The sequence below is a fragment of the Sus scrofa genome, chromosome 13 (assembly GCF_054392235.1).
Source record: "Sus scrofa isolate SSC_HxYL_T2T_F1_AM1 chromosome 13, Sscrofa_HxYL_maternal_Yorkshire_Landrace_v2.0, whole genome shotgun sequence".
NCBI classification, from domain to species: Eukaryota; Metazoa; Chordata; class Mammalia; order Artiodactyla; family Suidae; genus Sus; species Sus scrofa.
This window is the reverse complement of record NC_139395.1, coordinates 211,286,061-211,313,520: the sequence shown is the minus strand read 5'-3', so window position 1 is coordinate 211,313,520 and position 27,460 is coordinate 211,286,061. Positions and strand designations below refer to the sequence as shown.

At 50.1% G+C, this 27,460-nt stretch overlaps 2 protein-coding genes across 6 annotated transcripts in view; one reads left to right on the top strand and one right to left on the bottom strand.

The window, feature by feature from the left end:
• URB1 (URB1 ribosome biogenesis homolog) overlaps positions 1-2,819 on the top strand; it is a 71,933-nt gene extending 69,114 nt beyond the window's left edge. For both annotated transcript variants that reach the window (XM_084991935.1, XM_084991934.1), the window contains 3 exons: positions 451-692; positions 1,059-1,619; positions 2,085-2,819. In XM_084991935.1, coding sequence (XP_084848061.1) covers positions 451-692; positions 1,059-1,619; positions 2,085-2,302 — 1,021 coding nt within the window. In that variant the 3' untranslated portion in view covers positions 2,303-2,819. The remainder of the gene's footprint in view (positions 1-450; positions 693-1,058; positions 1,620-2,084) is intronic.
• Positions 2,820-4,126: 1,307 nt separating this feature from the next.
• On the bottom strand, positions 4,127-26,963 carry MRAP (melanocortin 2 receptor accessory protein). Of its 4 annotated transcripts, none has more exons than XM_021070915.2 (4): positions 26,580-26,758; positions 25,357-25,519; positions 7,472-7,571; positions 4,127-4,742 (listed from the first exon to the last, which is right to left on the bottom strand). In XM_021070915.2, exons 2-4 carry the CDS (start codon positions 25,415-25,417, stop codon positions 4,385-4,387), a joined length of 519 nt encoding a protein of 172 aa, XP_020926574.2. In that variant the 5' UTR covers positions 25,418-25,519; positions 26,580-26,758; the 3' UTR covers positions 4,127-4,384. The 4 variants fall into 4 exon arrangements, with proteins under 4 accessions (XP_020926574.2, XP_084848069.1, XP_020926575.2 ...); XM_084991943.1 differs by having other exon boundaries at positions 25,357-25,435; XM_021070916.2 differs by lacking the exon at positions 25,357-25,519 and adding an exon at positions 12,317-12,419.
• Between the last annotated feature and the right edge of the window lie 497 nt (positions 26,964-27,460).

Genomic DNA, 27,460 nt, shown 5'->3' with positions numbered 1-27,460 from the left:
AGTTCCCAGGTGGCTAAGTAGGTTAAGGACCTGGCATTGTCACTGCTGTGGTTCAGGTTATAGCTGTGGCACAGGTTCCATCCCTGGCCTGGGGACTTCCACATGCCCCCAGCAAGGCCAAAATAAAACGTTGTGTGGAGCACATAGTTTTCAGTTTTCAATTTCTCAGAGCCGAGAGGGATGTGTGGCCTCTTGCTGCCCGCCGTCGGGTCTGGCCATGGGTGGTGCCGGCCCAGGGCTTTGCTGAGCCTTGCACTCAGTCTGAGTTCTTGGGACGGAGCGGATAATCGGCAGTCCTGGAGGGTCATTAGGCTGCTGACGTGCTGATCCCATGCTGGGGTCCACGCTCTTGTCCATGGTGAGGGGACACCCGGCTTGTCCGGGTCCAAGGCTGCAGGACGAGGAGGCGGCTCGTGCCCAGCCTCCTCCTGTGACATTGGTTCCCAACAGGCCCACCCTGGCCTCGGCCCAGCTGGCCGACTTCTTCGGGGCGCTGGACTCCGTGCTGAGGTACCGGGCCACCGTTCTGCAGGCCTTCAAGGCCATGAACCGCTTCACCGTGAACGAGACCGTGCTGTCCACCAGGGATGTCCTCGTCCTCCTGCACAAGTGGAGCCTCATCGAGAAGGATGTCCGGCTCCAGGAGGACCTGAGAGCTACCGCGGAGAAGCACCAAGTCAGGGAGCTGCTGAGTGAGTGTGGGGCCTGATGCTGCACCGCCTCCCAGGCTGTGCTCGCACCCCCTCCCGCCTCCCCAGGGCCGCCGGCCTCTCACCCCCTCCCAGCCTCACTCCCAGAGCAGGCGGGCCTCAGCAGTGGGGCCTGGCACCTTCGTAGCCCTCTAAGGGGGCACGGGGACCTGGCTTAGAGTTCAGCTCTGCTGCTGACGGTGCTCAACTGTTGGCCTAACAGTCCCGGTGAAACACTGAGCCTTGCGGGGCTCCACGCAGGGGACACACAGGGGCCAGGGCCTGTCGGGGCCCAGTCTGGGAGCTGTCCCCCCTCTCCACGGCCACCCCACCCTCACCGCCTCTTTCCTCTGTGTGTGTGTGTGATAGAAATGCTCAAGGAGAAGAACAAGCCCATCCTGCCAGCCCGAGCCAAAGGCCGGAAGAGGAGGCCCGGGGAGGCGGAGGAGGCAGCCGACCCCGAGCTGCCGGCGTCCACCTTGGAAGCGTGCAAGGGCCACGTGCGCTCCATCCTGACCCACTGGGGCCCGGCCTTCCCCGGCCCGGGATCTGAGAGCGAGGCCGCGGGCCCCGTGTGTGCCGTCACCTCCCTGGTGGCCGGCTGGCTGCTGCGCTCGGCGGCCCAGAGCCCGCCCAGCGGAGCCGAGACCGCAGGCCTCCTGCGCTGGCTGCGGAGCCACGTGCTGCCGCGGCCGGCCGTCGCGGGCCACCTCCTCGGGGACGGAGCCGTGCAGAGCGGCCTCTTCAGGCTGTACAGCCGGCTGGGCGGCGCCCAGGGGCCGGCGGGGCCCGAGCAGAGCGTGGCCTGCCTGTTCAACGAGGTCATGCTGCAGCTGGTGGCCGCCCGGGGCCCTGCGGGGACCCCTCTGCAGCTGGCGGTGGAGGCCCTGCACCGCTCTTCTCTGCACGAGGAGGATGAGGCCGAGCGAGGTAACAACCGCCTCCGGGGTCAGAGGCTGAAGAAGAGCTGGTGGGGGGGGGGGGGGGCACGGAGCACCGCCTGGTCCTTAGAGCCGGTTGTTAAGCCCTGGGGTGGCCCCGCGCCACCCTTGCGGGACCGCAGAGGCTGCCCCTGGGCCCTGCGTGCGAGGGGAGAGGCCATCTCTGCCTCTGCTTTTGGCAGAAACCTTGTGTCGGTAATGCTTACGGCAGAGAAGGATGCTCTCAGCTTGCAGCCTTGTGTCCCCCCTTCCCCCTCCCAAAATAGAAAAATAAAATGATCGAGTAAGATGAGCCCCCAAGTTGAGCAAAGGCAGAAGCCATTTGCCTCATCCGCATGCCTGCTGCAGGTTGCCACTGGAGGCTTTGCCGAGCCCCAGGTCCCGTGTATGTGTGTGGGCAGGTGGCTCATTTTCCCGCTGACAGATTGCCATCCCTGTTGTCGCCCCTCCTCAGCCACCGCTGCATTCCTGGTGTCGCTGTACATTAAGGACATCTGGCTGGGGGCCCAGCGCCCTGAGAGCCTCTTGACCCACGTCCGGATGGTCCTCGATGCCACAGAGGACCGGCAGGCTGGTGACGAGGAGCCCATCGTCAGGCTCTGCAGGGACCTCACCGCGGTGCCCCCGACGCTTGACCCCCTGCCAGCCTGCGCCTCTGGCTCCAGGTTGTAGGAGTTGGGTTGAGTCACGGAGGCTCTGCGAGATGATGAGCTCTGTGTATTGACTGGGTGTCCTGACCAGAAAAGTCGGCTCAAGGGACCGCGTGTGAGAAGTGGTCAGAGTTACAGTGGGTTGGGGACCTTCGAGCCCTGAGCCCCGCTCAGGGAAGACCCTTCCTCTTAGAGGTTCACTGTTCCTCAGAAAAATACCTCAAATTGAGGTAGCACTTCTGAGCGCTTAAGGGATTCATGGATACTAAAGCTGCAGTGTTGAAAAATCTATCAGAGATGTTTCAGGTTTTCTTTTTATAAGAAGTCCCAGCTAAGCTTCGTGTAACTTTTTAAAGAAATAAGCCCTGCCAGTATTGTGTTAATTATTTTCTTAAATAAAAGGATGTTAACACTGAATCCTTAAAGTATAAAACTGATTTGACTTCTGCTTTGGAAAGACAGCCTGTATTTTCTAAAATTGTGTTTCAAAAAGGGGATTGTAAATTTCATAACTCATTAATAAATGTCTATTTTTCTTAGGTTTTTGTGTTTTGTTTAATTGATTTAATCACAGGCTAGTTTTATTCCACAGACCTGCATTTTAGAGGTTGAAATTTGACTTTTTTGGGGGGGCTTTTTAGGGCTGTACCCGTGGCATATGGAAGTTCCTCGGCTAGGGGTTGATTCGGAGCTATAGCTGCTGGCCTACACCACAGGCACAGCAATGCTGGATCCTTAAGCCACTGAGCGAGGCCAGGGATCGAACTGGCAAACTCATGGATCCTAGTCGGGTTTGTTACCACTAAGCCGCTACTCAAATTCTGAGATTTCATTTTCAATATTCATATATTGATATCTTAGCTGATCGGCATTGAATATGGAGTTTCATGGGCTTTCTAGATAAAAGTCAGTCCTGTTTATTTAAAGCTCTGCATGTACCCACATCGCTCCCACTAGGCTGGGCTCCCAGAGGTCTGCTCAGCCCTCGTCCTGTGTCAGCACCCCACAGTCACCTGGGAGGTGGCTTTTTATTCGCCCCTGTGCTATTTTTAGCACTAAGAATGGTTTGGTTTCGGTGTAAACATTTGTACTTTTGCTTACCTCCAGTGTTGTATAGACTCTTCTGGGTTTTTTTAATGACTTCAGTTTTTAACTGAGACAAGAGTAATGCCTCTGTGCATCTGTCCCCAAATAGGGCTTATCACCCAGAAACGCCAAGAGGCTTTACCTCCCCTCCCCCTCCCAGCAACACATCCACAGCAGGGTTCTTAGAATGGTCTGCAGCCAGTCATACCTCTAGGTTCAAGTTGGAAAGGCCACGTGATCCTTTCTCCCCCTTTTCTCCATCTCTGGAGCCCGTCAGTGTCCCTTGCCTCGTCTTCCCTTCTAACCCACTGCCCCCTGAGTCTGGAGAGGCCAAGGCTGGCCATTACCTTGAAGAATCACTTTTCAATCACCTGGGGTGGGGTGGCTTTTATGGGCTTTGTAGCATGGTGCTGGCTCCCGGCCAGGGACAGGCGCTTGGTCACTTCGGGGGTCTCACATCAGAGGTCAGATGAAGTCACCCCCAGAATGGGACTCTCTCCTGCCCCTTGGATGTAGGCCTTGCCTGCTGGGCCGAGCTGTGAAAGGCCTTGGGGAAATCAGAGGTGTGACTCGGTCCCTGGATCTCGGTCAGGGAGCCTGGCCAGGCACACGCTGTCCCACCTTGGTACCAGAGGTGTCGGGGGCGGGGGGGGGGGGGCGCCTTGGTCAGCCCTCCCTAGTGTCCTAAAGAAGGCACAGATCAGCCACGTGAACTCAGGGTCAATAAAATATGACAGAAATAAGAGTTGAAACTAAAAAGTGGCATAGCGAAGATTAGTATTCTTTAATCTTTAATTCATATATAAAGCAAACATGAGCAGTAAGTCGGCAGGTTAAATAAAATGAGCGCTCTTTGGGGACTGCTTCCCTCACTAGATGGGCCATGGCCAGCCTTGGAGAAATGCACAGACGTGCCCCTTGTAGAGTCATTCTTGACCTGGCTGCAGGCCTGCTACCTGTATGCAGGCCTTCAGAGGGCACCTGTGGGTCCAGGTTGGTTTTGAATTCCCCGGTTCCTTCAGCAATGACCCCCATTTGCCGGTGTTGGTTCTACATCGAGAGGTTCTGTTTGCAGCGGGCGCTCGCTGGGCTTGTTCCTGATGTCAGCGGATGCCCTGCGGGTCCCCATCGAGGGCCAGGTCCCAGAGGAGAGCAGGGTGGGCCTGGGGGGCGGTGGGCGGCAAGATGGAGGGGCTCTCCCACTGCAGCCGCTGGAGGGGGCCAGATGCTCTGCTGCTGCCTGGTCCCTCAACCAAGCTCGGTGGAGGCTGCAGCGTCCGTCAGGAGCCCTGTGGCGTGCGGGTTGCCTCCAGAAGCAGAGGGAGAGGTTGAGGCCGAGATTCCAGGGGCATGTTGGGTGGTGCTGGGTGTTGTTCCTGAAGACAGAGCAGATGGGAAGCAGGCATCAAAGCTGCTAGGAGAGGAGTTCCCGCTGTGGCTCAGCAGTAATGAACCCAACTAGTATCCATGAGAACACAGGTTCGATTCCTGGCCCCGCTCAGTGAGTTAAGGATCCCATATTGCCCTGAGCTGTGGTGTAGGTCACAGACGCCACTCGGATCTGGCGTTGCTGTGGCTGTGGCGTAGACCGGCAGCTCAACCCTAGCCTGGGAACTTTCATATGCTGCACCTGCAGCCCTAAAAAAAAAAAAATCTGCCAAGAGAACAGTCCTTCCTGGGGGCCACCCCACTCCCTACTGTCCAAAGTGTAGGGGAGGCTCCCAGCAGGGAGAGCCCCTCTGCTGGGAGAGCGGGTCCGAGGGAAGGTCAGCCCAGCTCACCGAAGTCGCCACGGTGGAGAAGTGGCGGAGGAGAGAAGCGCTGACCGTGACCTTGGGGCTTCCCCCTGACTTTGTGTGTCCCTTCACAGCTGGGGAGGGGGTGCTGACCTCCATGAGTCCACGGCTCATCTCACGTCCTCAAGCCAATCTTAGCAGAAATCCATCCTCCCTGGACGTCCCCACCCCCACCCTGCACTCCCGGTGCTGTGGGCAGAGGGCACATCCCACCCACCTTCAGTTCCGTCAGTGAGATGGGGCGACAATGGCCTCGTGGGTGTCAGGATGAGATGAGGCCGTGTACTGAGAGTTGTCTTAGCTACAGGACTAGTTTAAAAGTGGTCATAACGTACCGTGAATGAAGAGGCTGAGGAAGGGAGTCCCAGGGAGCAGAGCCCTTCTTTCAGACCTTTTAGATGATGCTGGCATCAACTGTTTGGGGGGATTTTTTTTAAGCCTGGGACGAACGACCCCTTGGGGAGTTCCCTGATGGCTCAGTGGTTTAAGGATCTGGCTTGTCACTGCTGTGGCACAAGTTCGATCCCTGGGAACTTCCTCATCCTGCGGCCATGGCCCAAAAAAAGAAAAAGAAAAGAAAAGAAAAAAAAAAAAAAGGATTCCTTGGGAAGCAGCTTGGCATCCTCTCTCCTCAATCTGACTAAGGATCCCTTTGGCCACCCTGAGCATTCGTTGTCTGTTACAAAGTTCCGGGAAGCCTTTTCCTTGGCGAGCCAGGTAGCCAGTCGGGCCAAACAGCATCATCATTTTACCCTGTTGTCAAACTGTAGCTCGGAAGATGCACAAGAGCCCCGGGTGCCCACCAGACCAGGGGACTTCTCACTGGGAGGGTAGCTGACCACCCTCCCAAACTGTCCCCAGCACAGGGCTTGCTTGCTACCAGTCACCCTGGAAGAGCAGGGTATCGCCTTTCCTTGGGTACCTCTTGGGGATGAAAATCTACTTAGATTCCATGGGAGTTGTGAGAGCTGAAAGAAGGGATTTCGTCATGGCTCAGAAATGGGTTCCTGCTTCCCACGTGTGACCAAGGGGACCAGAAATGACCCAATGTGTGTAGACCCACAGGGGGATGAAACACTAAGGGCAAGGAGGTTGAAGAAACGGAGGCCCCTTGAGGTGGGTCTGTGCATCCATAGACCAAGGTCCTCAGGGAACCGGCTCTGGGACCCCATCAGCCCTAGGGGCTGCCCTCTGCTTCCTTTGGGGTCTTGGAGGCTCCTCATTCCTTCCTTTCTCAGAACATCCCAGCTTCCTAGGCTGCCTCGTGGTTTCCACCCCGCCCCCCAGGACTTCCTGGTCCATCTTCCTGCCGGACCCCTCAGTGCCTCCTGGTGCCAGCTCTCCTACCAGGCTGCTCATTTCCAAGGGTGCTGGCCAGCCCTGGACTAGCCCTGGCTGGGTTAGGTGCCCACCCCGGTCCCATCGGGTGTGACAGGGAGAGAGAGGTGGTCCAGGGCCCCAGTAAGCACTGTCATTAGGACAGCGGTAGCTGTGTTGGGCAGAGTAAGCTGGAGGGGAAAAATTGGATGTGGGAGACCAGTTGTCTAGCACGGGAGCATGACCATGATAGCATGAGCCTGGCTCTCATTACTCCTCGGAACGCGCGGATTTTACCTCCAGGTTAACCACTCAGGCACTTGGGAGGCATTGAGTAAGAGAAGGTGGCCACAGATGCCTCCGAGAGGGGTCCATGTACCTGGTCAGCTGGTGACCTAACCTAGCGTCACTCTGGCTTCATTGTCTGCAACAGCTTAACTGAGATCGCTCTATACACAGCAAAATTTAAACTTCAGTCGTCTTTAGAAAATTCCCCAAGTTGTATGGCCATCACCACAAGCTTTTTTGTCTTTTTCTCTTTTGGCCACAGCATGCAGCAGCTTGGTATGGGATCTCTGTTCCCAGACCAAGGATTGAACCCGGGCTGGAGTGGTGAATGGGCAGAATCCTAACCACTAGACCACCAGGGAACTCCCACCACAATCTACTGTAGAGTATTTACCCCATCCTCCTATACCTCTTAGCAGTCGCTCCCCTCCCTCTGCCTCCCCTCCTCCAGCCCTACTGACCGCTGATCTGCTTTCTGTCTCTGTGGGTTTGTCTCTCTGAGACATATCCCATCCACAGAATCACACGGCGGGGTACCTCGTTTCTGTCACGTAGCCCAATGTTTCCAAAGTTCATCCACGTGGCGGCATGAATCAGGGCTTCATTCCATTTTATGGCCAAATCAGACTCTAATACGCGACTGCGGACACACAAGTTCACCCTGCTTAGGCAGGTGCGTTACCACACCTGCTGTCCTCACTTACCTGGTCTGCGGGGAGCCTGACCAGGACATGTAGAGCAGGATGAGGAAGAGAAACACCACAAAAGCCACCAGGCTCACCCAGAAGGCGATGACAATCAAATCTGCAGGAGGGGAGAGGCATCTCTATGTCAGTGTGACATCACACAGCCGACTGCGAGGAAAAAAGGACCCCAAGTGCTGTGGGAAGAGGGCCCTGGGTGTAAGTGTTCTTGGTTGTGACCCAGGAGAAGATTTTTCCATTGACAATAACCTTGGGGGAGTTCCCGCTGTGGCTCAGTGGAACCGAATCTGACTAGTATCCAAAAGGATGTGGGTTTGATCCCTGGCTTTGCTCAGGTAGTCAGGGATCTGGCATTGCTGTGAGCTGCGGGGTAGGTTGCAGTCATGGCTCGGATCCCGCATTGCTGTGACTGTGGTGTAGGCTGGCAGCTACAGCTCTGAATCGACCCCTAGCCTGGGAACCTCCATATGCTGCAAGTGTGGTCCTAAAAAGCAAAAACAACAACAACAAAACCCAAAACCAAAAAACCGAAAACCAATAAACTTGGGGAGTTTCAGTGGCCTCGTGGTTAAGGATCTGGCATTGTCACTGCTGTGGCATGGGATCGATCCCTGGCCCAGAACTTCTCTGCATGCTGCAGTGCAGCTGAAAACAAACAAAAAACCCAATTGGAATTCCCACTGTGGTTCATTGGGTTAAGAACCTAACATAATGTCCATGAGGATGCAGAAGAAAATCGGGTTTGAGATTTTATTGTGTTAAGGATGTTTCCATTTTCTGCAGACACTAATTCTTTTTCTCTCATAAAAATAATGCAGAATTTGAGGCCTTTGGCACTTGATAAGTTCCATCGGAAGCTCTAAGGAAGCAGCTTTCAAAATTGAGCAGTCGAGACTCCCCCTCCCCTCACCCAGGCTCACACTGCTTGTCCCAGCCCTTGGTCATTATCCCCAGACACTGAGCAGGAAATGAGATGATCCCTCTCCCAGAACACAGAGTCTTCAGAATTTTGTTGGACCAAAAAAGCCATCAGTAGCCACTAGCTGTTTCCTGACGACGTTGCTCTTTCATGTGTTCTGTTGAAAAAAGGCAGCCAAGAAAAGAGGGTTTTTTTCTCTTCCTTCTGAAGGTTCAGCCTAAGTGCTTGGAGAGAACATTTTGTTCCAGGGGCAAGAGCTGTCACCCCCCAGTGTTGGAAATATTTAAACATCCACGAGCTTGTTTTTACAGCACGGAACACCATGATGGCTTGACAATAAAGCTGGCCCAGCCATGAAAACTCCGTTCTCATTCCCTCTTCTCCAGGGTCCTCGTAGAACATTAACCCCAGGATTTTTCCCTCCTTGGGGAATAATACTGGCAGTGGGTGGTTTTGTGTTCAAATTCTGACTTGGCCATTTCCTAGCTATGTGATCGCAGGCAATCCAGGATTTTTACATCTCTAAATCACTTCCCTCATCTTTTTTTTTTTTTTTTTCTTCTCTTTTTGCCATTTCTTGGCTGCTGCCATAGCATATGGAGGTTCCCAGGCTAGGGGTCTAATCAGAGCTGCAGCCACCGGCCTACGCCAGAGTCACAGCAACTTGGGATTCGAGCTGCGTCTGTGACCTACACCACAGCTCACAGCAATTCTGGATCCTTAACCCACTGAACGAGGCCAGGGATCGAACCCACAACCTCATGGTTCCTAGTAGGATTCGTTAACCACTGAGCCACGACGGGAACTCCCCCCTCATTTGTTAAATAGGGATAATAGTATGTGTTACAGAGGCTTTTAAACAAATAAAATAAAATATATATGCAATGTCCATGAGACAATTCCTGTTTAATAGTTGTGAAACAATATATAAATAAAACTATTATTTCTGTTAAGAAGGTTTTGCGGCAAGTGATACGGCTGCATCCTTCGCGCTCACTAAAATGTAAGCTCTGGGTAAATGTAACTGTGGTGTTGACCGCTGGTTGTCAATCCTAATGTTTGCTTTCAGGGGCTTCTCTAGTGATAGAACCTCTTGTTTAGCTGGGCACATGGCCGTCTGGGATAAAGACTACATTTCCCAGCCTCCCTTCTGGTTAGTATGGTCATGTGACAAGGTTCTGGCCAATGAGATGTGAGTGGAGCAGTTATAGGATGGCTTCTAGGAATCCTCCTGCAGAGACTGCTGGATTTCGAAAACGTGTCTCTCTTATTCCCTTACCCCTTTTGTTGCCCAGAACGTGGATGTGATGGCTAGAGTCAGGGTTAGAACATGGTGACAAGGACATATGCCAAGGTGGCAGAGGTATGAGCTAGGACAAAGTTGGTTCCTGAAGATATTTCATGGAGCTGACCCATCACCCTATCATGCAAACTTTTACATGAGCGAGAAATCAAATTCTGTTTTATTGGCTACTCTGTTAATTGCACCCAGTTTTCTCTATTGAATCTGTTTTAAAAAAAAAAAAAAGAAATGACTTTTTTTGTAGTTTTTTTTTTTAATTGGGGTATAGTTGATTTACAATGTTGTATTAGTGTCATGTTTATGGCAAAGTGGATCAGTTACACACACACACACACACATATATATATATATTTGTTATTTTTGATAAAGAAGACAACGATTAGCTTCTCTTTTTCATGCTGAAAAAATAAATAATTCTTTTTTTTTTTTTTTTGTCTTTTTGCTATTTCTTTGGGCCGCTCCCGCGGCATATGGAGGTTCCCAGGCTAGGGGTCTAATCGGAGCTGTAGCCACTGGCCTACGCCAGAGCCACAGCAACGCAGTATCCGAGCCGCGTCTGCAACCTACACCACAGCTCACGGCAACGCCGGATCGTTAACCCACTGAGCAAGGGCAGGGACCGAACCCGCAACCTCATGGTTCCTAGTCGGATTCGTTAACCACTGCGCCACGACGGGAACTCCAAAATAAATAATTCTTATATGTGATTTATTTAAAGAAATTACTTTTTATTTTATTTTTTGCTTTTTAGGGCTGCACCCATGGCATAGGGAAGTTCACAGGCTAGGAGTTGAATCAGAGCTGCAGCTGCCGCCCTACACCACAGCCACAGCAATGCGAGATCAGAGCCACCTCTGCGACCTACACCACAGGCACAGCAATGCTGGATCTTTAACCCACTGAGTGAGGCCAGGGATCGAACCTGTGTCCTCATGGATACTAGTCAGGTTCGTTACCACTGAGCCACAAAGGGAACTCTAAGAAATGACTTTTTTTTTTTTCTTGCCTTTTCTAGGGCTGCTCCCAAGGCATATGGAGGTTCCCAGGCTAGGGGTCTAATCAGAGCTGCAGCCACCGGCCTATGCAACAGCCACAGCAACGCGGGATCCGAGCTGCGTCTGCGACCTACACCCCACAGCTCATGGCAACACCGGATCCTTAACCCACTGAGTAAGGCCAGGGATTGAACCCGAAACCCCATGGTTCCTAGTCGGATTCATTAACCACTGAGCCACGACGGGTACTCCTCAAATGACTTTTTAAATGAACAAACCAAAGCTGACAAATCCAAGTGAGTGCTGACCTTCAAAACAATCGTCCTGGGAGTTCCCGTCGTGGCGCAGTGGTTAACGAATCCGACTAGGAACCATGAGGTTGTGGGTTCGATCCCTGGCCTTGCTCAGTGGGTTAACGATCCGGCGTTGCCGTGAGCTGTGGTGTAGGTTGCAGACGTGGCTCAGATCCTGCATTGCTGTGGCTCTGGCGTAGGCCGGTGGCTACAGCTCCGATTCGACCCCTAGCCTGGGAACCTCCATATGCCGTGGGAGCGGCCCAAGAAATAGCAACAACAGCAACAACAACAACAAAAAGATAAAAGACAAAAAAGACAAAAAAAAAATCGTCCCTTCTCTACTAGAGTGATCTAAATTTTCTTAAAACACATATGTTAATCAAACATTGATAAACATCTATCATTCATAAACATTTATAAATTCTTCTTTTGGAATTACCTTCAAGGACACTCAAACGCATATATCAATTTTGCTATTTTATGAGATTTTATTTTCTTTTTGACACTCAGGTGGTATCAGTCAGCTTGATTTCATTCACTTGAATGGTTACTGGGTGATTCTTAACTATTTCCCAGAAGCAAAACCATCCTCAAAAGAAACTTATTACTGTGGACTTTCGTAGCATGTGTCATGGCTACCAAAGTCAGTTCCAAAGAAAGAGTTCCAAGCAGGGTTTTTTTGTTTGTTTGTTTTGGCTTTTTAGGGCTGCACCCACAGCATATGGAGGTTCTCAGGCTAGGGGTCAAATTGGAGCTGTAGCTGCCAGCCTACGCCAGAGCCACAGGAACTCGGGATCCAAGCCACATCTGTGACCTACTCCACAGCTCACGGCAAGGCCAGATCCTTAACCCGCTGAGCAAGGCTGGGGATCAAACCTGTGTCCTCATGGATCCTAGTCAGAATCCTTTCTGCCAAGTGACAGGAACTTCCCCAAGCAATTTTTGAGTGACAACATACTCATCCAAGTGTAGCCCCACCGCATGGGGCTTGCTTGGTGCAAAATCTGTTCCACGGTTCTCTTTATTTAAAAATCACATTAGGAGTTCCCATCGTGGCGCAGTGGTTAACGAATCCAACTAGGAACCATGAGGTTGTGGGTTCGGTCCCTGGCCTTGCTCAGTGGGTTAAGGATCCAGCATTGCTGTGAGCTGTGGTGTAGGTCGCAGACACAGCTCAAATCCCAAGTTGCTGGCGTAGGCTGGCGGCTACAGCTCCTATTGGACCCCTAGCCTGGGAACCTTCATATGCTGCGGGAGCGGCCCTAGAAATAGCAAAAAGACAAAGAAATAAATAAATATCACATTCACAGCTGTCAGGCCCATCAGACTGACCATTTCCTGAAGACATCATAAAGCTGCCACCCGAACTTGATCGCTCTGAACAGGAGAAAAGAGCTCTGCATAAATCCTTTGTTCAGTCTTCACACTGAAGTCTCTGTATTGTGTTCAGAAGAGGTTGGTTAGTGGTGGGTTTTGTTCTCTCCCTCCCAGCTGCCAGAGCAGCTGATGAACAGACATTCTTCGTAATCCATCATTAAAGGAGGAAGACATTGACCTGAGAGGTAAATGATACGGCAGCAAAGCCAGTTACCACCCCAGGGAAATCAGTCCATCTCGCTTCTCCCTGCAAGGGGGGACTCGAGCGATATCTGGAGAGTCATTGTATTAAAAACATCGGTATTGCTGCCATAAGATTGGTAGATGGGACTGTTTTTGTCCTAATCTTAGCCTCTGAAAAGGGCACCGATAAAAGATCGAATGTATAATTAGTCTATTCAAGCAGGACCTCAGGAAACAGATTACATCTCCACCTTTTTGATGGTATTGCGGAGACTCTGAATCTTTCTGCGAAGCCACATCTGATGATCACAAAGGTAGCAGTGCTTGTGAAGTCCCTGTAACAAAATCACACCAGATTTCCAGCCACCCCTGGGAAAGGGCAACCCACAGCCTTCAACTCAGCACTGACTGCTCATAAAAATCCATCTCAATCCCTAGATATTTCCAATGATCTGCCCAACCATGAGGGAATAAATTCCCCCGTGTGAGCATGAACACGAAAATCTTAAAATCCTTCCTGCTTTTAGGTTAACACACATGCCTGGGTATTTTTCCTTCTATTTTTGTCTCCTTCACTACTCAGCATAGGGGTCAAATGCAGCCTGACTTTCCCACGTCAACCAGCTGCCCCAGGCGACCTTCTAGGGAGAGAAGCTGAGCGAAAGCGCGACCTCTTTGGCTCCCCCTAAAGGATCCCAGCATCTTTCTGCCTTTGATGTGCGCCTCCGCAGACACCTGGGCTGGGATGCTTTCTGATGTGTTTGAGTGGGTTGGAGATCCAACCCAGAGGCACCAGCGAGGAGAGAAAGCTGCATTTGTCAGCAAAGAAGGCCACCTGCTTGCTGGGGTTGACCTCTGTCCACCCTCACCTGGACTCACACTTACCTTATCCTACCTTCAAAGCCAAGCAGCAGAGCCCCGGCGATGCTGCCTTTGGCAGAGCATCACAGGAAATGAAAGTGACACAGTGATAACGGTAGCATAGAGTATAGATGAGGGAGATTTCTGCTTTTGCCCTTTTTAGGCTTTTTCTTTTGGGGGGGGGGCGGGGGGAGGGACCACACCCACAGCAAGTGGATGTTCCTGGGCCAGGGGTCGAACCAGGGGTGCCGCTGGGGTCTATGTCACAGCCACAGCAACACCAGATCTGAGATGCATCTGTGACCCACGCTGAAGCTTGCCGCAATGCCAGATCCTCAACCTACTGAGCGAAGCCAGGGATAGAACCCACATCCTCACTGACACTATGTTGGGGTCTTAACCCATTGAGCTACAACGGGAACTCCAAGACATCTGTGCTTAACACGCAAGAGTGGAAGAAGTTCTCTCCCCAAAGCCACTATTTATAAGACCAATATCCTGGAAGGATTCTACATGTTCAAGGACACAAATTTCGAGAACACCGTACAGCTATCGACAAAATACCGTGAGGTCAATAAGAGCAGGGTACAAAATGGCTTATAGAGCCAGATCCTATTTGAAATATATTTAGGAGACAGGATGTTTGTAATGGATTCTCTCTGCCTGCTTTAGCTGATGTCCAGGACCAAGGTGCTGCTGTGGACTGAGTGTGTGTGTGTCCCCCCGCCCCACCCCCGCCAACCAAATCCATAGATTGATGCCCACATCCCCAGTGTGGTGGTGTTTGGAAGTGGAGCCTTTGAGAAGTAATTAGGTTTGGAAAAGGTTTAGAGGAGTTCCCGTCATGGCTCAGTGTTTAACGAATCCAACTAGGAACCATGAAGTGGCGGGTTTGATCCCTGGCCTCGCTCAGTGGATTAAGGATCCAGCGTTGCCATGAGCTGTGGCGTAGGTCGCAGATGAATCTTGGATCTGGCGTTGCTGTGGCTCTGGCATAAGCTGGCAGCTGCAGCTCCAATTCGACCCCTAGCCTGGGAACCTCCATATGCCAAAGGTGCAGCCCGAAAAAAGACCGAAAAAAAAAAAAAAAAAAAGAGAGAAAAGGTTTAGAAAATCCTTATGTTGGATTAATGCCCTTAGACGAAAAGAAAGAGACACACATACACTGTTTCTTCATTTGCAGCAGTGAAAGGCCCCGTGAGCATGCAACGAGAGGGTGGCCATCTACAAGCCAGGAAGCAAGCCTCTCCAGACAGCGAATCTGCTGCCACCTTGATCTTGGACTTCTGCCCTCTAGAGCTGTGAGAAAGACATGCCTGTTGTTGAAGCCACACAGTCTGTGATATTTTGTTACGGCAGCCTGCATAGACTAAGACAGGTGTTGACTATCTAAAATCTGGTTTGGTGATGCTTAGCTCCAAAGAATTTTCCCTAGAGACAGTAGAGACAGTATTTAGCGTCCCCCCTTGACCTTCGCCTTGTAGGAGAGGGTAGCTGTTGCCCTGCCCTTGAATCAGTGGAGTGTTCCCTGTGTGTCTGTTGCATACATCCCAGCCTGCAGACCAGTGCTGAATAAATATCTGTGTTTACAGTATTTTGAGCCTGCCCATGGTCTTTTTTGTTACAGCAGCATGAAGGGACTAAGACAGGCTGCCGCAGCAGGCTGGGTAACTTAAACCACGGAAACTTATTGGCTCACAATCCTGGAGGCTGGAGGTGCAAGATCGAAGTGTCAGCAGGATCGGTTGCTTCTGAGGCCCCTCTCATTGGCCTGCAGGTGGCCGCCTTCTCCTGTGTCCTCACAAGGTCATCCCTCTGTGCGTGGCTCTATTCTAATCTCATCTATTTTATGTATGTATGTATGTATGTATTTATTTATTTATTTATTGTCTTTTTGCCATTTCTTGGGGCGCTTCTGCGGCATATGGAGGTTCCCAGGTCGAATTGGAGCTGTAGCCGCCAGCTTACACCACAGCCACAACAATGTGGGATCTGAGCTGCGTCTGCAACCTACACCACAGCTCATGGCAATGCCAGATCCTTAACCCACTGAGCAAGGCCAGGGATCGAACCCGCAGCCTCATGGTTCCTAGTCGGATTTGTTAACCACTGAGCCACGATGGGAACTCCTGTTCTAATCTCTTCTTACAAGGACACCAGTCATTCCGGATGAAGGCCCGCCCTAATGACCTCTCTTTAACCTAATCCCCTCTATGGTGGCCTTTTTTCCAGAGAGAGTCCCATTTGGGGGTACTCTAGGGGTTTAGGACTTTGGCATAGGAATCTGGGGGGGGGACACAATTCAGCCTTTAACTGCAAGGAAGGACGAACTCGAAAGGGTGCAGATCTCCTGGGAGGAGATGTGGTTTGGCCACTCACTGGATGGCAGAGATGTCTACCCTCCAGTCCCGGTGGGAGGGACGGGATAGGGAACCGAGGGTGGGGTTGGTTGGCAGGGGCTCTGGAGGCCTGGCCCCTCAGTGTGTGACCCGCTCCCCCACCAGCCACAGGTTGTCCAGGGGCTTTGGCTTCTGATGGTCGCTCAGAGGCTATTGCCACACAGAGGCTGCAAGAGCACAGAGGGACCACGTCCAGGGCCAGGACCAGCGCTGATTCCATCAGATTGCCCCAAGCCCCACTGCGGACGCCCCTCCCCTGGGGCTCCTGCTGTGCCCCACCAGAGCCCTCTCTCTCCTGAAAAAGCCTAACACGGGCTCACTTTTTCTGCTACTGTTGTTCAGGTCGCGGCGGGCAGCAGCAGCTTGATGGACGGTTGCGGAATCTCCGTCCCCAGACCAGGGACTGAACCTGGGCTGCAGGGGTGAAAGTGCCGAGTCCTAACCACCACACCAACACATGCTCACTTTAAAAGAATTCCTTCATGGGTCATAGAACCTGTTTTGAAGGGCGCATGCAAAGCTGAGAGGCAATAGGTTGATAATTGATGTAAATATTCATCATAAAAATTGAGGATGCGTGCAAGAGCTGCCTACTCTGCACTGGTTTATTCATTCATTCTGCAAAGATCCATTATGTGCCTACTGTGCTCACTATTGCTCACTATTGCTGGGGAGAGAGAGAGAGGAAGCGAGAGGGAGGGGGAGGGAAGAGAGGAAAGGGGGAGGGAGGGGGAGGGAGGGAGCTGGTCAAAAGTTCCTGCTGCCATCCTAATCACGACAAGTGTCCCGAGGCACTGGAGCTGGACTTTAGGTCCCGGTTTTGTGACTGGGTGACATCAAGTAAGTCACTCAGTTGCTCTGAGCCGCACATACTTCTATTCCCGTGGCTGAAACACCAGGGCACTCTCATTTATTCACTCATGTGGCTGCTTCTGCCTAGACTGTCAACTCGTAAAGAATTTTCTCCCGCAACACTTCCAGCCCCAGCATGAGGCTGTCTCCGGGCCACGTGTCCTCACTACTGGCCCGACTCTCATTCACACTTACATGTTCACCAGAGCAAGATTCTTAGCAAGCAAATCAGACCCTGTCTCTTCCCTACTTACAGGTTTACTTTATTTTATTTTTGCTTTTTAGGCTCACACCTGCGGCATATGGACGTTCCCAGGCTAGGGGTCGAATGGGAGCTGCAGATACCAGCCTATACCACGGCTAGAGGAATGCTGGATCCTTAACCCACTGAGTGAGGCCAGGGATCGAACCTGCATCCTCGTGGATACTAATTGGGTTCATAATCCACTGAGCCACAACGGGAACTCCCCTTACTTACAATTTTAAATGACCCCCTGCAGGAGTTCCCTGGCAGCCGAGTAAGTTAAGGACCTGGAGTTGTCACTACTGTGGCATGAGTTTAATCCCTGACCCAGGAATTTTTGTATGCTGCAGGCACAGTCAAAATTAAAAATAAAATAAAATAATATAAAATAAAATAAACCCTACAGTTTGTAGGCATCTTCCAATGCTGGCCTGGAAGAATCTGGCCCCTGGGGGGTCTGGAGCTCATCCTCTGTTGCTCTTCCAAACCCCCTCCCGGAAGCCCTTCCTTTACTTACAGGAATGTAACTGTTCTGTACCCGTGGCCGGCCTTCTGTGTATCAGGCAAATTCTTGACTTTTTTGGACTCAGCTGCTCCAAAACCTGGGAACCTTCCTTGAGGGGCATCCTCTGTGCTCTGGTGACAGCGTCACAAGTCTCCAGCCTAACACCATGGACTGAATCCCTATTTATTTATTTATTTACTTATTTATTTATTTTTGCTTTTGAGGGCCGAACCTACGGCATATGGAGGATCCCAGGCTAGGGGTCCCATCGGAGCTGTAGCCACCAGCCTACACCAGAGCCACAGCAATGCAGGATCCGAGCCGCATCTGCGACCTATACCACAGCTCACGGCAATGCCGGATCCTTAACCCACTGAGTGAGGCCAGGGATCGAGTCCGAAACCTCATGGTTCCTAGCGAGATTTGTTTCTGCTGAGCCATGATGGGAACTCCTGAATCACTCTTTATTTTATTTTTATTTTTTTATAATGATTTTTATTTTTTCCATTATACCTGATTTACAGTGTTCTGTCAATTTTCTACTTTGCAGTGAGGTGACCCAGTCACGCAGACATGTATACATCCTTTTTTCTCACATTGTCCTGCTCCATCGCAAGTGACCAGACATAGTTCCCAGTGCTACACAGCAGGATCCCATTGCTTATCATTCCAAAGGAAATAGTTTGCACCTATTAACCCCAAATTCCCAGTCCATCCCACTCCCTCCCCCTCCCTCTTTGCAACAACAAATCTGTTCTCCATGTCCATGATTTTCTTTTCTGTGGAAAGGTTCACTTGTGACATATATTAGATTCCAGATATAAGCGATACCATATGGTATTTGTCTTTCTCTTTCTGACTGACTTCACTCAGGATGAGAGTCTCTAGTTCCATCCATGTTGCTACAAATGGCATTATTTTGTGCTTTTTATGGCTGAGTAGTATTCCATTGTGTATATATACCACATCTTCTTAATCCAATCATCCTCAATGGACATTTAGGTTGTTTCCATGTCTTGGCTATTGTGAATAGTGCTGCAATGAACATGCGGGTGCATGTGTCTTTTTCAAGGAAAGGTTTGTCCAGATATATCCCCAAGAGTGGGACTGCTAAGTCATATGGTGGTTCTATGTATAGTTTTCTAAGGTACCTCCACACTGTTTTCTGTAGTGGTTGTACCAGTTTATCTTCCCACCAACAGTGCAGGGGGGTTCCCTTTTCTCCACATCCTCTCCAGCATTTGTTATTTGCTGAATCACTGTTAATGGTCAGTATCTCCCACCTGATCCAGTTGAGGATCAACAGAGTGACCTGCTTGATCTCTTCCTCAAGCCAATGGCATCTACAAAGAGGGCCTGGTCTAGACTAGAAGGCATGGCAAGGACTCCACCAGAGGCTGCGCCTTGGCATCGAGGGGACCGGGTAGCTCCCAGGCACATCTGGGGGGCATTGGGGACATTTGAATCCCAATTGGGTATTGGATGGTGCTAAGAAATAATTATTGAAATGATTAGATGGACTCGATGCTCTGCCTGTTACTAGTTTCCTCTTTCTGGTGGAGGAATGTCATGAGGCCTGTAACCTACTTAGAAATACCTCCTCACGAAAGACATAATAATGCTAATAAAATAAAATAGGTCTTAGGGGAAAAAAATCGAGGCCATGGATTTAGTCTTTTTTACTCTCATATCTCCAGTTCCCAGGGTATCGTCTGACCCATAAGGGATAGTTGGAGAATTTTGATTGTTGAATTAATCAGGAACCACAGCCAGGTGGGAAAAGGTATGGGGTGTTTTGGGTCTAGTACAGAAGTGTGTCGCATTGGAAAGAATGAAAACAAAATTATTAGTGCCTAATTTCAGAGGGGCTACTAAAGAGGAAAAGGGGAGCTCTGGGGAGCTCTAGGAAGCTCTTGGAAGGCCACGGGCAGGGAAACAAGCAAAGGCATGTGGTTGAGCCTGGAGTCCTTCCCATGCAGGGATGCCGTGAAGCGTTGCACAGGCTGCGCACTGCTCAAGGGACCCCACCTGAATGGCGTGTGATTAGCTGATGGCCCAGAGGAGGATGCTTTATCTAATTTTCTCTACCATGTGGGTTAGTGGCAGCCCTGTTCCTATATTTGTGCGGCTTAAGGAAGAAGAGGAGAATTAAGGTGACCATCTAATGTGTCTGGGTTTCCCACTATACATCCAGGGGACAGTCCTAGAAGGGTGGTCACTCTCAGGAGGTGCCACAAGGAAAAGAAGAGGTTGCAGAAGATGGGGAGAGACAGAAACTGGGAAGAAGAAGGAGGTAGCTTACAGGCTGACATTTCCAAAGGGGCCAGAGCTTGGAGTCATTGTCACCAGCTGATAACACAACTCCCAGCAAGCTCAGCATCCTGTGCTCCCCAGCTGAGCTCCACTGAGCATCTGTTGGAGAGGATGGTCACTTGTCCACCCACTGGGTCCAGCGTGATCCAGTTACAGACAAGCCCAGGTAGAAATAGGGGACCGAAGGAAGGCCTCAGTTTTCCCTTAGCAGCTCCAGACAGGAGTTATTACAAACAGCACACAGAGTAGGTGTCCAGCTGAATGTGGGGTATAGATATGTGTGTATGTGCATGCATGCACGTGTGTGTGGTGTGTGTGTGTGTGTGTGTGTGCATGTGTGCACGTGTGGGGGTACGCACACAGAACAATCCCAGTTTGCTAGGCACTGAAATGGGTGGGTTTTTTTTGTTTTAAATGCTTTTTAGGACTGCACTTGCAGCATATGGAAATTCCCAGGCTAGGGGTCTAGTCGGAACTACAGCTGCGGGCCTACACCACAGTCACAGCAACACGGGATCTGAACTGTGTCTGCGACCTACATCACAGCTCATGGCAACACTGGATCCTTAACCCACTGAGTGAAGCCAGGGATTGAATCCACGTCCTCCTGGATACTGGTCGGGTTCGTTACCGCGGAGCCACAACGGGAACTCCCACCAAGATGTTAATAATGATTTTTTTTTCTGTGTGGTGGAGTGAAATAATTTACTAGGAGCATATCAGCTTAAAAAAAAAAAATCATTTGGAGTTCCCGTCGTGGTGCAGTGGTTAACGAATCCGACTAGGAACCATGAGGTTGCGGGTTCGATCCCTGGCCTTGCTCAGTGGGTTAAAGATCTGGCGTTGCCATGAGCTGTGGTGTAGGTTGCAGACGCGGCTCAGATCCCGAGTTGCTGTGGCTCTGGCGTAGGCTGGCGGCTACAACTCTGATTCGACCCCTAGCCTGGGAACCTCCATATGCCACGGGAGTGGCCCAAAGAAATAGCAAAAAGACAAAAAAAAAAAAAATCATTTTAGGAGTTCCTGTTGTGGCTCAGTGGGTTAAGACCCTGACATAGTGTTCCTGAGGATCCTCACCCAGTGGGTTAAGGATCTGGTGTTGCCTCAAGCTGCGGTGTAGATCCCAGATGCGGCTCGGATCTGGCGTGGCTGTGGCTGTGGCGTAGGCCAGCACCTGCAGCTCCAATTCAACCCCTAGCCTGGGAACTTCCCTGTGCTGCAGGTGTAGCTGTGAAAATATCTATACATTTATTTTTATTTGGTTATAGTAACACAACCATAATTTATTTATCCCATCTCCTGTTGATGGATATTAGGTCATTTCCAACTTCTCACTGCCACAAATGGTGCCACAGTGAACATGGGAATACATGCATCCTTGTGGCTGTATGGAAGCATTTCCCTAGGAGGATGCCTGAGAGAGGGATGTCGAATTATGCCTTCTGAACCTCTGCAACTTTTCTGGCCCTTGCCAAGTTTGCTCTCCCAAATGGTGAATCCAATTTTCATCCCATCAGCAGCATTTGACGGTCCTCATGTCGCTACTGTCGACCCCAGTTCTCCCAATCACCACCTTTTCATTGATGCTCATCCAGTGCGTGTGAAATGGTATCTCATTGTTCTTTCCCAGTTCATTCCCCTGAGAATTTGTGACAGTAAGCTTTTTCTCAAATTCATTGGCCATTTGAGTTTCTTCTGTTCCTGCTTTTTTTATTTGTTTGTTTTTTTGTACGGCCACACCTCCCAGGGGTCTGATCGGAGCTACAGCTACTGGCCTACACCACAGCCACAGCCACTCCAGATCCAAGCCGCATCTGCAACCTACGCCGAAGCTCATGGCAACACCAGATCCTTAACCCACTGAGGCCAAGGATCGAACCCTCATGGATACTAGTTGGCTTCGTTACTGCTGAGACACAATGGGAACTCTCAGGAAGGACATTTTTTAAATTTAAAAAGACTTGGAGTTCCTGTCATGGCGCTGTGGTTATCGAATCCAACTAGGAACCATGAGGTTGCAGGTTCGATCCCTGGCCTTGCTCAGTGGGTCGAGGATCCGGTGTTGCCGTGAGCTGTGGTATAGGTCAGAGCTGCGGCTCCGATCCTGCGTTGCTGTGGCTCTGGCGTAGGCCGGCAGCTACAGCTCCAATTGGACCCCTAGCCTGGGAACCTCCATATGCTGCGGGAGTGGCCCTAGAAAAGGCCAAAAGACAAAAAAAAAATAAAAATAAAAATAAATTTAAAAAGACTTTTTTTCAAATTAAAATTCTGGCTAATGTCAGACATCCTGCTCATCATCACCTGGACTCCAAAGCTTCTCTCCCCTTTGGGTGGGGGGACATTTACAACTTTAGAATCTTAGAGGCCACAGCATCAATCTTCAGTCCACCTCCCCCACCAAACAACTTGCATTGCTGGGAAAATGGTTGGTGTTCTCTAAACTGGGCGTGGGGTTTGAGATGTTCTTTCTTGCACACTGGAGCCAGAGTTAGACGTTTACAGCCTGGGGAGTTAGAAAGAAGGTCAAATAAGAAACGCCTCTTCAAACTCCCAAACCCAGTACAGGACATTTTAATGAGGACTCTTGCCAGAGAGGCCAGTCCTGGGCCCCACCCACCCGAAGAACCACCTGGACATTGGGAGTTTTTGACACCCACAGGGAGAGGCCAGGGGCTGGATCCCTCCTATGAAGAGTGAACATGGATGGAGTTCCCGTTGTGGCACAGCAGAAACAAATCTGACTAGCCTACGTGAGGACGCAGGTTTGATCCCTGGGTTAAGGATCTGGCGTTGCTGTGAACTGTGGTGTAGGTCGCAGATGGGGCTCGGATCCCGAGTTGCTGTGGCTGTAGTGTAGGCCTGCAGCTGTAGCTCCAATTGGACCCCCTAGCCTGGGAACCTCCATATGCTGCAGCTGTGGCCCTAAAAAAAAAAAAAAAAAAAAAAAAAAAAAAAAAAAAAAAAAAAGGTAAAGTGGATTGGTATTTTCATAGAAAGTATTCAAGTTATACACCTTAAGGAGCTGATGAAATAACTCCCCCCATCTTCATACAGAGAATAAGAACTACGATCTCTGCAATTTGAAGAAACTCACCCAAACAAGTAAACTAAACTCTACCCAGAAACCCATCTTAAGAGAATATTCTGTCTCAAAAGTGAGTTGATGTCTTAGGAAGTTAATTCCAAATTTCTTTTTTTTTTTGTCTTTTTGTCTTTTTGCCATTTCTTGGGCCGCTCCCGTGGCATATGGAGGTTCCCAGGCTAGGGGTCCAATTGGAGCTGTAGCCACCGGCCTATGCCAGAGCCACAGCAACGCAGGATCCGAGCCGCATCTGCAACCTACACCACAGCTCACGGCAACGCCGGATTGTCAACCCACTGAGCAAGGCCAGGGATCGAACCCGCAACTTCATGGTTCCTAGTCGGATTCGTTAACCACTGCGCCACTACGGGAACTCCAATTACAGAGGCTATCAGCTCTCAGATTCACTCTTATATCCAACCCCTAGGTATTAGGGATCTTTGATACCAACGGGGTGAGGGGCTTCTTCTGGGCTCCTTTATTCCTATGTGTTTTCATGTCTTATCTCAACTTAATTTCTATTGTCTCTGGAAAAGAAGTCTGGGGCCAGACAAAAATCCCTCCCCGACCAGGCTGTTTACACCCCGAATAGGTTAATTGTCTTGTTTTTTTCTGGGCAATCAACTGGGGGGCAGTGGCTGCGGAGAGGCTGTGTACTCCCAAGCCTATGGGCTGTAATTCACATCTGAGCTCTGCCACTTACTAGCTCTGGGATCTTGAGCAAATAAGTTAATAAGGTCGAAGACGTAGCTCAGATCCCACATGGCTGGGGCTCCGATTAGACTCCTAGCCTGGGAATTTCCATATGCCACAGGTACAGCCCTAAAAAGAAAAAAAAAAAAATGTCTTTCTTGGAATTACCTGTGGCTCAGCAGCTTAAGGATCTGGTGTTCTCACTGCTGTGGCTCAGGTTGCTGCTCCTGGCCCAGGAACTTCTGCAGGCGGTGAGCACGGCTAAATATGTAAATAAGTGAATAAATAGAAAGTCCTCCCTGGGAGTTCCTGTTGTGGCGCAGGGGAAGTGAATCCGACTAGGAACCATGAGGTTTCAGGTTCGATCCCTGGCCTCGCTCAGTGGGTTAAGGATCCGGGGTTGCCATGAGCTGTGGTGTAGGTCGAAGATGCGGCTCGGATCTGGCGTTGCTGTGGCTGTGGTATAGGCCAGCAGCTGTAGCTCTGATTAGATCCCTAGCCTGGGAACCTCCATATGTGGCCCCAAAAAGTAAAAAAAAAAAAAAAAAAAAAAAAAAAAGTCTTTCCTGAATGCAGATCTACAGCCTATCCAAATCAATTTGTATCTTGAAGTTCTTGATAACATACATGAGTGGGCTTTTATTTTATTTTGTCTTTTTAGGGCCACACCCATGGCATATGGGAGTTCCCACATTAGGGATTGAATCAGAGCTGTAGCTTCTGACCTATACCACAGGCACAGGAATGAGGGATCCGAGCCAAGTCTGTGACCTACACCATAGCTCGCAGCAACACCAGATCCTTAACCCACTGAGCAAGGCCAGGGATCGAACCCACAACCTCATGGTTCCTAGTCAGATTCGTTATGCTAAGCCACAGTGGGAATTCTTGGGCTTTTATTTTATTTTTTATTTATTTTTTTTGTCTTTTTTTTTTTTTTTTTGCCATTTCTTGGGCCGCTCCCACGGCATATGGAGGTTCCCAGGCTAGGGGTCTAATCGGAGCTGTAGCTGCCAGCCTACGCCAGAGCCACAGCAACGCAGGATCCGAGCCGCGTCTGCAACCTACACCACAGCTCACGGCAACGCCGGATCGTTAACCCACTGAGCAAGGCCAGGGATCGAACCCGCAACCTCATGGTTCCTAGTCGGATTCGTTAACCACTACGCCACGACGAGAACTCCTGGGCTTTTATTTTAAACCTCCACGTTCACCCTATTTTTAAATTTAATTTAATTTAAAAAATTTATTTATTTATCTATATATTTATTTTTTACAGCCACATATGCAGCATATGGAAGTTCCCAGGCTAGGGGTCAAATCAGATATCCAGCTGTCTGCCTTCACCACAGCCACAGCAGCACCAGATCTGAGCTGCATCTACAACCTATGCTCATGGCAACACCAGATCCCTAACCCACTGAACAAGGCCAGGGATCGAACCCATGTCTTCATGGAGACTTGTGTGGGGTTCTTAATCCGGTGAGCCACAATGAGAACTCCTCTCCCTACTATTATTTGTCTTCCTCATTTTGAGTTTATGTGCAAAAATCTGCATTTTAATGTCATGATTATAGACCTTGTGTCAGGAAACACATATCATTTCTTTCCAAATTAGGAGTTTAGGATTAACATATCCACACGGCTATATATAAAATAATCAGCAAAGACCTTCTGTATAGCACAGGGAATTCTACTCAATATTCTGTAATAACCTATATGGGAAAAGAAATTTGCAAAGGAATGGATATATGTATATAACTGAATCACTTTGTTATACACCTGAAGCTAACACAACATTGTAAATCAACTATATTCCAATATAACATTAAAATTAAATTTAAATAAAAATGCACACCGTACCTATGGTCCCTCCATAAGCTTTACAACAGTTCTGGGGACACAGGAAGTTCTCAGCAATCATGGATGGCTCGCTCGACTTCTGGAAGTTGTAAGTGAAACAGGAACACTTCCTAACCAAACATTTACTGGACTTTCCCCAAGGGCCGTGCCAGGGATCAGCCTCCTTTGATCAGAAAATAATATCCGTGTGAATTTCAGTTTCTTTCTTTTTTTTTTTTTTTTTTTTTGGCTTTTTGCATTTTCTTGAGCCACTCCCGCAGCATATGGAAGTTCCCAACTAGGGGTCTAATCAGAGCTGTAGCCACCGGCCGACGCCAGAGCCACAGCAATGCGGGATCCGAGCCGTGTCTGCGACCCACACTACAGCTCACGGCAACACCAGATCCCCAACCCACTGAGCAAGGCCAGGGATCGAACCCACAACCTCATCGTTCCTAGTCAGTTTCATTAACCACTGCACCACCACAGGAACACCTGAATTTCAGTTTTGAGCTGGTGTGTAACACACTCTGTTTCTTATGGGAAGCATCCTATTCCTTCTAAGGACTGCATTTATTTTTTGACAAACATATTGTGTCATTTTAGTGAATGACCCCAGGAATCCCTGACTCCGGAGGCAGAAAAGAGGGGTTCCTGGTACTGAGACACTGTTTTTGTTTGGTTTTGTCTTTCATGCTCATTTCCTCAGCTAACTTGTTATCTTGACTGACTTGCTGGAGAATCAGAGAAGACTGCTCACAAAGTAGCAAGTTACACAGGAGACAAAGACCGGGCAGGGAGGAGGAGGCTAAGGATGTTAACTCTTCTGGTTGTCCTTCCTGAGCCACAAAGATTAAGCCCTGGAGAGTATTTTAATAGGAATTAGTACATCAGCCATAGTGAGAGGGGACACATAACCCCTCCTCCATCTGCAAAGAGACAACAGAAAACTCGAAATCTACAATTTGAAGAAACCCGCCTAGTTTCATGGAACCATAGGCAAATCATCTTCTACCAAGAAACTGATCTTTCCAGTATATTCTGCTCCCAAACTTGGTTTCTCAGAAGGTTGGTTCCAAACGTATTACAGAGGATAAGTTACACCCCCGCTCGCTTATACCCATGAGTTCAAGGTCACCTCCTGGCTTCATGGCATTCATGGTAGGTTCGCAAGTGGATGGAGAAAAGACGTTTGGATCAACCCCCAGCCTCTGCCTGGCCGGCTTCCCCATTTGAGGACTCACGTTTGTTGGCTTTCAGCTTCTTCTCGTCCACGGGAATGAGGTCCACGTAATCCAGGTAGTACTCGTAGCTGTCGTACGGGGTGGGGGCGCGGGTCCTGTTGGCCATGTCTGCGGCGCTGGGAGGCGGCCCCTGCGGAGCTGCTCAGACCTCTCACTGATTCCTGTAAAATCATCCAAGTGTGGCTGTGGGTCTCCAGGCTCAAGGGCTGCCCACTCATCAGAGCTGCTGGGCTGGGAAAAAGGTCAGGGGGGTGTGCCTGACATCTTCAGTGTGCGAGCGGAACACTCCATTCTGCCTGGATGACAGATCTTCAAAACAAACAGAGCTTCAAGGCGGGAGCCTGGGGTCCCCGTGCAGCTCCAGGGAGGCCCTCAGGTCAGGACAGAAAAGCAGATCCCTCCCTCGGGGCGGGGGCCGGGGGGGGGCTTGAAAGGCAAGATGGGCCATCCCTTTTGGCCTTACATACTTAAGAGGTTATCAAATCAAAAGCCTGGTAGTGCCCTTGACTTACATTCAGGCAGTTCGTCATGCTATTAGGCAACCAGAAAATCACTGGCTTAGATTTCTCATCCGAGGGCAGAAACTGAGTGGTGTCAACCCTGAACTTGCAACCTCTCTCGTGTACACACCACCGATCAATCACACTGAAAGAATCCTTGCTCCAATTAAGCACACCCCCCAGCTTTTACTGGAGCCCCCAAGAACCGACTGAACAGCAGCCTCTGTTCAGACTGGAGAGGCTGTTTTCCAAGTCAAGAGCCCACATGAATTACACTCTTGGAAAATAAGGCCCCAGGGTTCACCAGCCCTTGGCTGATGACAAGTGCAACAGGGAATCTTCTGGATTTCAGTAGGGCCTGACTCCAAGTTGTACACTCAC